Source organism: Sorex fumeus, unplaced genomic scaffold (genome assembly GCF_029834395.1).
Source record: "Sorex fumeus unplaced genomic scaffold, SorFum_2.1 ptg000029l, whole genome shotgun sequence".
Classification (NCBI taxonomy): Eukaryota; Metazoa; Chordata; class Mammalia; order Eulipotyphla; family Soricidae; genus Sorex; species Sorex fumeus.
This window is the reverse complement of record NW_026606086.1, coordinates 18,774,068-18,785,571: the sequence shown is the minus strand read 5'-3', so window position 1 is coordinate 18,785,571 and position 11,504 is coordinate 18,774,068. Positions and strand designations below refer to the sequence as shown.

The 11,504-nt window shown below is 50.8% G+C and overlaps 1 protein-coding gene across 2 annotated transcripts; it reads left to right on the top strand.

The window, feature by feature from the left end:
* Positions 1 to 2,382: 2,382 nt before the first annotated feature.
* On the top strand, positions 2,383 to 9,546 carry PGAM5 (PGAM family member 5, mitochondrial serine/threonine protein phosphatase). Of its 2 annotated transcripts, none has more exons than XM_056115561.1 (6): positions 2,383 to 2,614; positions 3,941 to 4,119; positions 6,043 to 6,168; positions 6,286 to 6,374; positions 6,506 to 6,636; positions 8,577 to 9,546. In XM_056115561.1, the coding sequence occupies exons 1-6, from the start codon at positions 2,424 to 2,426 to the stop codon at positions 8,725 to 8,727; spliced, it is 867 nt and encodes a 288-aa protein (XP_055971536.1). In that variant the 5' UTR covers positions 2,383 to 2,423; the 3' UTR covers positions 8,728 to 9,546. The 2 variants fall into 2 exon arrangements, with proteins under 2 accessions (XP_055971536.1, XP_055971535.1); XM_056115560.1 differs by having other exon boundaries at positions 2,384 to 2,614; positions 6,503 to 6,636.
* The last annotated feature ends 1,958 nt before the right edge of the window (positions 9,547 to 11,504 follow it).

Genomic DNA, 11,504 nt, shown 5'->3' with positions numbered 1-11,504 from the left:
GGAGCCATAGAGGCCGTTCTTGGGCGGCGACTCGGGGGTCTTGTTGGGGTGGAGAGGAAAGGGCCGGCTCCACCCCCATCCCGTGAGGCCCTGCATGTCTCGTCACTGTGGGCCCAGACTGTCCAGTGGCCTCTGGAGGAGGTTCCCCGGGCCGCCAGGGGTAACAGGCCAAGGGATGAAACCTATTCCCACCTGGGTTGGCCCAGCGCCAGTAACTTACTGTAGGGGTCCTAGGCATTTCTGCCAAAAGCCACTGGGTTTCGAGATTTGTTTCTGAGTCTCTGGGATCTTGGCCGTTAAGCTGTTCGATCAGGAACCAGAGAGGCCATGCCTCCAGTTATATAGCTGAGCCTGAGGTGGTTTGTGGGTGTGTCTCCCACATACCTAACTTTTGGCCACTATTGGCCATTTGCTTTCTTGGTAAACTTTGCCCCAAGTTTTTGGGGTCTGGCCAAAGGCACAGCAGCAATTCTAGGGTATCTGGAAGTCTGAAGGCGCCATCAGGCTGCTGATGCACTCGCCTCACAGGTACAGATTGACCTGCTAGTGGCACCATACCCCCTGCCCTCAGATTTTTTAACTTCCCTTTCACTGTCACTGTCCTCCCGTCGTTCATCGATTTGCTCTAGTGGGCCCAGAAACATTGTGAGACTTGTTATGTATTTGGCATATCAAATAAGTCATGGGTAGCTTGTCAGGCTTTGCCACGCAGGTGAGATACTCTTGGTAGCTTGCTGTGCTCTCCGAGAGGGGTGCAGGAATTGAACTCGGGTTGGCGGACAACCCCGTGCAAGGCAAACGCCCTATCCGCTGTGCTATTGATTACTCCGCCCCTTAACTTCCCTTAAATTATAAATTACCACAATACGACCCAAGTTCGATTCCTCCGCCCCTCTCTGAGAGCCCGGCAAGCTACCAAGAGTATCTCGCCCACATGGCAAGCTCCCCGTGACGTATTTGATATGCCAAACACAGTAACAACAAAGTCTCCAATGGAGATGTTACTGGGCCCGCTTGAGCAAATTGATGATCAACGGGAGGGCCTTTACTTTACTTTTACCACAATACGAATGATTAGCCACGGAAAAGGGTCTTGCCTCTGAGAGACTGTCTGAGAGGCTGGCTGGTATGTTAGCCTTTCAGCTGTTTACCTGTTCTATTTGCTCATTTTCATTTTCCCAGGCGTAATTTCTAAGCATCACAGGGTCACTGTCACTGTCCTCCCGTTGTTCATCAATTTGCTCGAGCGGGCCCAGTAACATTGTGAGACTTGTTACTGTGTTTGGCATATCGAATATGTCATGGGTAGCTTTCCAGGCTTTGCCCTGTGTGCGAGATAGTCTCGGTAGCTTGCCGGGCTTTCCGAGAGAGGCAGAGGAATTGAACTGGGTCACCGGGTATAGCCCAAAAACAAAAAAAGAGGGAGTGAGTTCAAGAGAGAACAAGGGCTTCCCCAGGGTAGAAAATCCTTGGAGACCCAAGTCTGTGGGTGCGAGACACCCACCAGGCTTGCAGAAACTAGGAACTGCACTACAGAATTCAGTTTGCCATGTCAGTGAGATGCGGGGGCAGTCAGGGAGAAGGATGACTCTGACACACTGGTAGGGCTGTGGGGTTATGTTATATGCATGTTTTGGTTTTAATTTATTTTTCGGGGGGGTGGGGCACACCTGGCGGGGCTCAGGGCTGACTCCTGACTGTGCTTTCAGGAGTCATTGCCCGTGGTGCTCTCTAGGAGACCACATTAGATGACGAACCTGCATTTGCCGCGTGCCAGGAAAGCGCCTTACCCCGGGGCCCAGGGAAGTCTCGCTCTCACCGAGCTGTGCACTAACAACGCTCACGCGTGTTCCTCTGCTCCACACAAACACACCGCGCCGGGCCAGCCGGTACTCCCGGGCCGGTCCCTGGACCCGGCTCCCGGCCCCCGGCGGGGCGGCAGCGGCTCGGCACCTGCTCGGCACCTGCCGCGACACTCGCACCAGCAGCCGCCGGGGCCGCGCCTCCAGCCCCGCGCCCCAACCGAGCCCCGAGCCCCAGCCCCACTCGCACCCCCGCTTCGGGCCCCCAGCCCCGCGCCCCGGCCCCTCCCGCCCCGCGTCCCCGCCCCGCCCCGCGCCCCACGCCCCGCGCTCCAGATCCGCCCTACGCCCCGCCCCGCGCCCCGGCCCCGCCCCGCGCCCCAGATCCGCCTCGCTCCGTGCCCCGCGTCCCGGCCCCGCCTCCGCACCATGGTCACGCCCCCGCGCCCCGGCCCCGCCCTGGCCTCGGGCCCGCTCCCTGGTCCCACCCCGCCCCGCGCCCCAGCTCCGCCCGGCAGGAGGCGGGGTCTCGGCGCGCCGCGGAGGCCGGAAGTGCCTGGCGTGTCCCTAGCGGCGCGCCGTCGGCGTCGGGCGCTGAGCGGGCGGGCGGGAGCGGGCGGCATGGCGTTCCGGCAGGCGCTGCAGCTGGCGGCCTGCGGCCTGGCCGGGGGCTCGGCCGCGGTGCTCTTCTCGGCTGTGGCGGTAGGCAAGCCTCGTGGGGGCGGCGACGCGGAGCCGCGCGGGACTGAGCTGCCGCTGGGGCCGGGGCCCGTACGCCCCCGGCCGGGCGTCTGGGACCCCAACTGGGACAGGTGCGCGGCGGGGGCGGCGGGGGCGGCGACTTTCGGGGCCCGGCCGCTTGGGGGCTCGGAGCCGCAGCCCCCTCGGGCCGCGTGCCCGGGGCCGCCCCTGCTTCCCTCCCTCCATCCCCGGGGAGCGGGGGAGGCCCAAGCGTCAGCGTCGTTATCCGGCCCTGGAAGGTGGCTCTCGTGCTGGGAAAACGCCTCCTTCGGAATCTTGGTTATATTTAGATCCGGAGCGGGGTTCAAATGCCCAAGGGGGAAAAGGAAACATTTTCCGAGGTTGAAGAACCGGCGTGCGTTCGGTTTCCCAGCGGCTTTTTTGGCAGAGCTGCTGCCGCTGTCTGCTCGCCAGGCCTGGCCCTGCGGGAACCCTCGTCTGCAGCGAAGCCTGGTGCGCCAGACGCTCCCACCGACTGCTAAGGTGGCGTCGCAACCAGGCCGTGCTCCTGGCACCAGGTGTGCGTGGCCCGAGCCGCTGCTCCTCTCAGAAAGCCTCGGCCACTCGTCCTCCCGCGGCAGGGAGGCGCAGCCTTTCCTTTCCCGCGCCCCTGCTGGAACAGCAGACACGAAACTTACAAGGGCCACCAGATAGGCCTTCCCCAGGCTCCCTGCTCTGCTCCACTTAGCTGTTTTGCCTGGTGTGCCACACAGCAGACTTCCTGTGATGAAGAGGCACACTCTTCCTGAATCTCCAGTGTGGTAGCTTCTGTCCCTCGTCCCGAATACTTAAAATGTGCCTGTTTAGACCAGGGAGAGGGCTCAGAGGGCCAAAGTGCAGGTTTTTCGTGCGTGGATCCCCAGCTCTGTGGTGATCAGGGCTTACCTGGTGATCTTAGCTGGTCATATGGGGTGTCAGGAATTGAACCTGGGTCTGCTGCTTGCAAGGCAAGTGCCTAGCCGTGTGTTAATCTTTCTATCCCCAGCATTTTTAATCTTAAAAAAATTTTTTTAAATTTTTTTTTTTGGCTTTTGGGCCATACCCACCAGTGCTCAGGACTTACTCCTGGCTCTACACTCAGGGATCACTCCTGGAGGGCTCAGGGGACCATATTGGGTTTCTGGGATAGAACCCAGGTTGATTGTGTGTATTGTTGCTCAGTCCCTTGACTTTGTGTGTTATGTTGTCCTATGTTGTGTGTTAAGTTGCCCTAACAGGTTGGTGCTCAGCTCTTGGGGTGGAAGGTGTATTTCAGAGGCTGGCCTTTTCAGTGTGGTAGCGGAAAATAGTGTGGGGTGGCTTCTCTCAAGCTGTTTACTAACACATAAAGAATCGTTTTGGCAGAAAGATTCTAGGATGACAGGAGTACACATAATTGTTTCGTACTTTAACATCAGGCGAGAACCACTGTCCCTGGTCAACCTGCGGAAGAGGAACTTGGAGTCCGGAGAGGAGGAGCTGCCATCCAGGCTCGACCACTACAAAGCCAAGGCTACTCGGCATATCTTCCTCATCAGGCACTCCCAATACCATGTGGAGGCCTCCCAGGAAAAGGACCGCACCCTGACGCCCCTGGGTATGTGGCTGAGGGACTCAGGATTGCAGGTCTGCCTCCTCTCAGGCTCTGGGAGTAATGGCAGCCTGACAGACAAGCAATTTGTTTTTGATCCATTTTGGAAGTTTCTGGGCAAGTACCCTGTCCATCAGGGTGTTGCTTGGAGGATCCTGTGGAGCTGGGAATCAAATCTGGGCTTCCTGTATGCCAAGTACCAAGTACATTCAGCCTCTTTTTGGCCTGACACAGATGACGTTTTTAAGTGGAAGGGTGTGTTGGATCACAGCAGAGATCAGGTCTAACTTCTGCCTCTCGGGTACTCGGGTCATTCCTGGCAGGTCTCAGAGGATTATGTGCAGTGTTAGGGATCAAACTTGGGTCAACTGTATGCAAGGCAAGAGCCTTTTCCCCCTAGTTCACTACTCCATTCTCATAATCTCTTAAAATGTCCTTAATTTTGAAAAATACTATTTAGGCTCTTGCTTGCACATGTTTTGTTCAAGGAATATCCCAAGGGTACTTTTCTTGTCTGGAGGGGAAGGTACTACATTTTACTTGACTTAATTTGCAGATCTGTGGGTCTAGATTCAGCTTTGGAGTTGGTGGATGTAGAGAAAGCATATCTATCATTCCTGCTGCAGTGTTGCTTGTGCAGTGCTACCAGAATGGCCCTCTGCCTGTGTGCAAGTGTATCCATAGGAGAAGTTTTTTTTTTTTAAATGTGTAAATAATTTCATGGGAGAAGTTTCTAGGAGAGAAAATCTAAGGTGGTCTGAGGTAGTTTTATTAATTTTTGGTTTTTGGTTCATACGGTGCCTGCTTGAGCAAATCAATGAACAACGGGAGGACAGTGACAGTGACCTACCTGTCAATGTGCAGGGGTTACTGCTGGTTCAGAATTCTGGAATCATTCCTGGCAAGCTCAAGGTGCCATATGGGATGCTGGGGATTGAATCTGGGTGGCTGTGTGCAAGGCAAACACTTTACCCCCTGTACTGTATCTTTGGCCCCCTGAAGTGAGCTTTTTAGTGGTATTTTCATCTATATTCTGAGATATACATGAATAATGTATTTGTCTTTTCTTTGTTTTGGGCCACATCTGGTGGTGCTCAGGGCTTACTTCTGGCTTTGCGCTCGGGGACCATGCCTAGTGTGGCTCAAGGAACCATGTGGGGTGCTAGGGATTGAACCAGGCTTAGCCACTTGCAAGGCAAGTGCCCTTTCCACTATACTTTCCCTAGCCTTGAGTATTTATCTTTTTAAAAGTTTATTATGGTTACAGCAATATGGTTACAGTAGTGTTAAGCTCTGTGGCAGAGAAGTAAAAAGTTACTGCATTTAAGTATTTGCCTTTGCATCAGTTTGTACCTATTGTCACTGAGGTCATTGGTTTTTTATCTCTGACTATTGTAAGATCGACCATTCAGTGGCTCTCCAAGTCAACACACAGTCATTTCCTTTCTTTTTTTTCTTTTTTGCGTTTTGGGTCACACCCGGCGATGCACAGGGGTTACTCCTGGCTCTTGCACTCAGGAATTACTACTGGTGGTGCTCGGGGGACCATATGGGATGCTGGGAATTGAACATGGGTTGTTCGCGTGCAAGGCAAACGCCCTACCCGCTGTGCTATCACTCCAGCCCCTCAACACACAGTCTTGACAGAGTTGAGAAGGAAAGGTGTGAGAGACCTTGAGTAGGAAACAGGGTCCCTCCAAATTTCCAGAGTCCTCAGTCTTGGTCACTGTTAGTGTTCTTCCCTGTGGTGCCAGTGGTCATTGGACACTAATGAAGTTACTTTTACCCGTTGAGTGCTTCATCCCCCAGTTCAGCCCAAGTCTTAGGAGGACCTGCCTTATGGTACTTGGTAAGGACTGAAGTATTTGTGAAGTAAATTAGCGATTCCAGCTAGTTTCATGTAATTCTCTGGTGTATTCCATATTCAAGGGCGGGAACAAGCTGAACTAACTGGTCTTCGACTTGCAAGCTTGGGATTGAAGTTTAATAAAATTGTCCATTCCTCTATGACCCGCGCAATAGAAACCACTGACATCATCAGCAAACACCTTCCAGGTGAGCGAGTCCCTCAGCAGGGTGGGAGTGAGCAGGCTCCCAGTTCTGGGCCCCAGGCAGAATACTGAAGGAATGGGGAGGGGTGGGTGGTGAGGAGGGGGACTTTGCTTCTTGCAGGTGTCAGCAGAGTTAGCACAGACTTGCTGAGGGAAGGTGCCCCCATTGAGCCGGACCCACCTGTGTCTCACTGGAAGCCAGAGGCAGTGGTAAGAACTCGTCCTCAATTGTGTTATTGTCTCTCCCTTTCCCCTTCTAGCCCTCTTCTGTTCCTTTGGTGACTGGACTTGATGTTTTCTGGACACCTTCATGCTTCCGTTCCTTTTTCTGCCCTCAGCAGTATTATGAAGATGGAGCCCGGATCGAGGCTGCCTTTCGTAACTACATCCATCGAGCGGATGCCAAGCAGCAGGAGGACAGTTTTGAGATCTTCATCTGTCACGCCAATGTCATCCGCTACATAGTGTGCCGGTGAGGGTCTTTGTAAGCACCTGGCCCATTTCTGCCCTTGCCAGCATGGCACAGCTCCTTGTCCTTCCTCATCATGATTTTTCGGGGGCTGATGTTTTTGATTTTGGTGTTTGGGCCACATCTGGTGTGTTTAGGGATCATGCCTGGTGGTGCTTGGGAGACTATATGTGGTAACAGGGAGTGAACCGGCGTCAGCCACTTGCAAGACCAGTGCTTCACCCACTGTACTATTTCTTTGGCCATCTGAATGTTTTATGTGGTTAGTTTTTTAATATTTCTTTCTCTGTGTTCAGGTGTGACTTGGGGAATGATATATGGTGTCCAGATCTAATCATGGTTGGTTGGTCACCTGCAAGGCAAGCACCTGATCTTCTGTACTTGCTCTTAGGCTCAGGTTGACTGATTTTAGTACCTGTGGGCAATAAGTATTCTTGAGGCCCAATGGCCATTTTGTTTTTCTTTTTTTGGGCCACACCTGGTGGTACTCAGGGATTATTACTTCTGGTGGGACTCAGGGGACCCATATGTAGTGCTGGGGATTGATCCCAGGTCAGCCTCGTGCAAGGCAAACATAGTACCTCCTGTACTATTGCTCTGGCTTTCTGATGGTATTTTATATTTCCCTTTGTTACTTGGAATTCTTTCTGTAAGAACTGACTTAGTCTCTGTACTGGCTAGAGAGAGTATAGGAGGGAAGGCACTTGAATATGGCTGCAGTGGCTCTGAATCTGGTTCAGATTCCTGGAACCATATATAGTTCCCTGAGCACCGCTGGGTTTGCCCAGTTCAAAAGGGGGAAAAAAAAAAGACTCAGCCTCAGTCTTATTCTACTGTGTTTGGATGAATTTTAGACTTGTGGATCTTAATTTTGTTCTGTGGGTTGTTGTCTGAACCAGCACTGGATGTTGGGTGCTCCCTTTTGACCTGCCCACCTCCCCTGCTTCTGGCACCAGACCAGAAAAGTTCTAGGACCCTTGTCAGCAAGGCGGAGGGCCCTTTGTATGATGTGGTTTTCTGTGTGCTTAGTTGTTTAAACAAGTTCCATTTCCTCCCAAGTCTGCTAGAATATCAGGTACTCAGTGGCTGGGGGCTTTTCTTGTGTGATTAGTCTGACAAAGGCAGGGCAGCACAGCATGGTCAGCTGTCCACAGTAGGGGCCTTTCCTCCCTGTCCTGGACCTCCGACTTTTTGATGAGGCCATGGGGGAACAGGATTGTGCTGGGTCTAGGGGCACCATCCTGAGAAATGAGAAAGGGATGGGAAAAAGGGAGAAAGGTCTCAGGATGGTCACCAGCCATCTTTTCTAGATGAGCCTTAAAAGCCAGCTTTTCTAGATGAGACCTCATCTCCTTCTTCTCTTCAGCAAAATGCTAGCTTCTGTGGGTCATACTGTTTGCTACTTGGAGCACTTGAGAGTGAGCCTGGGGTGCTTTCTGTGCTGTGTAAAAATGAGTCACCGTGGTTTACAAAGAGACTTTGTGCTGGTTAGTGTAGGAGTGCATGATCAGACTGAGAAGAATCCTCTGAAGTCTACAAGGGGAAATGATGGCTGCAAGGAACCATAGAGTGGTGGCAGTGTGCCAGCACCAAGACACAGGGGCTGTTTGGTGGCTTAGAAGTGGCAGTAATGCCAGTCTCTTCAACAAACATGAATTACTTTACTAGAAAGCAGCTGCTGTATAAGCAGCTTATATTGCCATGGGGAGAAAAATGAGCTGTATCTGCAAATTACTATGGTTCTGACTCACATGCACATCTAGGGTTGATCTCATACCAAAAACTGGCTGAGCTCTGGCCCTGCCCTTGTTTATGAATGGGATTTGCATCAGGCAACAGCTTTCCCCTCTACAAAGCCCCTTTCGTGAAACAGAGGAAAAGGTGGTTTTTTATGGACCCATTGTAAAGAGGACTCCCCATTCTTCCTTCTTTCTCTTCCTCAGGGCTCTGCAGTTCCCTCCTGAAGGCTGGCTCCGCCTTTCCCTCAACAACGGCAGCATCACCCACTTGGTAGTTCGGCCTGATGGCCGAGTAGCGCTCAGGACCCTCGGGGACACAGGATTCATGCCTCCTGACAAGATCTCACGCTCCTGAGGGCTGGTCCTGCACTCTGCCCCAGCCCATTGCCTAGCTTTCTTGTGGTGTCTTCCTCACAGGCCACTCTATATATATTTCATTTCTCCAGAACAAGGTGGTGGAAAAGAACTACTTAAATGTGTATTTTAGCACTGGTGACTTAGGATGAAAAAGGGAAACATTCAGCTCAGATCATCTATCTGTTACCTTCATGTCTCCCAGGACTGGCCTGTGGGGTTTAAGGAGACTTGTACTGGATATTGGACAAAGGCCTTCACTGCATGGACCTTGCATTGAATGTCTTAGGTCATGATCACAGCTAGTCATGAACCCTGAGACTTGCTGGAAAAGCTCATCAGTGCAAGAGATGTAGATTCATACATCTGAGCTTCCATTTATATATTTGTGTATACCCTTTGTCAAAGTCAAATATTTGTCAGAGATTTTACTCAGCTGACTTCTTGATTTGAAAACCAGTCCCACACTCCAAAATTATGAAGCCCCGTCAGTTAGACCTGAACTCAACTTTCTGGGCCTTTCCAGCACCTGGGAGCACCTAGGCAGGTGAGCGGCAGGAGTTAGTAACCAGAGGGGGCCTGTTTTGCTAAAATATCTGGCAGCTCAGTCTTAAGTTTGCTTCTTCAATACTTATGGATTATGATATTTTGACATGATGTATACATCCCAAATGTTAATTTTGGAAAACTATAATTTCTGTGAAGTGATTATAAACACTTTGTGCAATCAGTGCAATTAGCTGGAATATTTGATTTATTTCTGTTGTCAACTTTGGAAATAATTATAAAATTTTATTTTATTGTTTTTTCAAAGGTTTAATTGTGACTTTTATTTGGGTTTTTTGTGCAGAGATTTGGGGGTAGGTGGGGAGGTCTCCAAGAAGAACCATGTGATGTTAGGGAGTGAACTTGAGTCCACCTGCATGCAAAACTCCAGCCCATTGTTTTCTCATCCCTTACCAGGCATTTGCCATCTGGACCTTTAGGAGACTGGAAAATAGACTGAGCATCTTTTTGGACCATGCCTTGTAGTGCTGAGGGGGCTATTCCTTCCTGGCTCAGTGCTTGGGGAACCATATGCTATGTGGGGCTGAACCTGGGATTGAACTCTAGCCCTTTGAGCTATCTTCTGGCCCTAAAATAGTTTCAGTAGATAAGCCAGGGGCTGGACTTTATGCCCATCTGGAGCCATTGCTGGACTCTTGGGCCCATATCATAAGATAAAGAAGTTGGTTGGGGTTGGCCACTTTGCTTTCTAGTCTGCAGACCTTTTTTAAACCTCAGAAGTGGTTAGAAAAGTGGGGCAGAACTGATAGTAGGTGAGTAGTAGCATAGGAAGAGGCTGTTTTGTTTTTGGGTCTCTCTTGGTGCTTAAGGACCATATGGATGCTGGGGATCAAACCCAGCTTGGCTGCATGCAAGGCAAGCATCCTACCAGCTGCACTATCCCCAGGAAGAGGGGTGACAGGGTCAGTTATGGGGATCTAGTGACGTCTTACATGAGCCAAAGTTCTGGACTGGAGAGCTAGTGTAACAGGGCCTTGCCTTGCCTTGCACGTGGCTGACCCAGGTTCAATCTCTGGCATCCCATAGGCCCCTGAGCACTGCCTAGAGTGACTCCTGAGCACAGAGTCAGGAGCACCACTGGATATGGCCCCAAATCAAACATAAAAAGTTCTGGAAGGCAGTAATCATACCTGAGTAGCCCAAATGAACACAGCACCAGGAAGCTGTGTGCTGCAAGAGAGCCTGAACCAAAACCAGTGGAGCAGTTGATGTTTATCCAAAATACTTTCGATGGCCAGAAAGACAGTTACATATCTGGCATATATGCTTTGCATGCAGGAGCCCTATAAGGAGTACCCCATGAGCACTGCTGAGTCTAATCCAAAATCAAAACCAAAAATTTTGAATGCTGGCTGGACAGAGTGCCAGAGTTGAGGTACTTGTCTCATATCCTGCCAACCCCAATTCAAATCTCCACCACCAGAATCGGCACTGGTGGAGGGATGGGTACTTGATCATTGTATAACTGAAACCCAGGCACAAAAATTTCTAAGTTTACAACTGTACTTCATGGTGTTTCACTAATAAAAATTAGAAACAAAACAAAAACCAAATCCCTATCACCATAACCAGGGGTGGCTCCTAAGCACAGCCAGGAATAGCCTCTGATCACTGTTGTGTGCGGTCTAAACTCCCTCATTCCCTCCTCCCCCAAAAAATAAAAACAAAAAATTTCTCTGGAAACAGTTAAAAGGATAATAGTGGCCAGGGAAATAGCAAAAAAGGCTAGAGCAAATGCTTTGCAAGCTGGAGCCACAAGTTTAACCCCTGGCATAGAATAGTCTCCCAAGCCACACCAGTAGTGAACCCCCAACACTGAGGTAGATGTGACCAAAAAATCAAAAATAAAAAGATTAAGTGCACTTAATGAGATTCTGAGCTAGAAAATACTTATATTTGCGCACCAGTGCAAAGTGTTGGTGTAAAACAAGAAAAGCAGCTTAGGCCAGGGAGCCAATGTGGTTTGGGAGATGGGGTCAGTAATATATCCAATATCTGCAGTGCAGGGTATTGATCAAGGCTCACATACAAACCATGTGATTTATTGCAGTGTCATGTCCTGATCCTGCATCCAATAATGTTTCAAACCACACCCGAACAAGTAACTATCCCACTACCATCATTCCCTCTGAAGCTGTGAGCTTTTGGAAACAACCAGGAATAATTCAAAGTGAACTGTCTTTTCCTGCAACATGCAGTGGGCATGTACCC

Excerpts from the sequence above, each read along its gene's own strand:
- PGAM5 (XM_056115560.1), top strand. The coding sequence starts at position 2,424 with ATGGCGTTCCGGCAGGCGCTGCAGCTGGCGGCCTGCGGCCTGGCCGGG. Across the intron at positions 6,169-6,285 it reads CATCAGCAAACACCTTCCAG|GTGTCAGCAGAGTTAGCACA; the intron begins GTGAGCGAGTCC and ends TGCTTCTTGCAG. Across the intron at positions 6,375-6,502 it reads ACTGGAAGCCAGAGGCAGTG|CAGTATTATGAAGATGGAGC; the intron begins GTAAGAACTCGT and ends TTCTGCCCTCAG.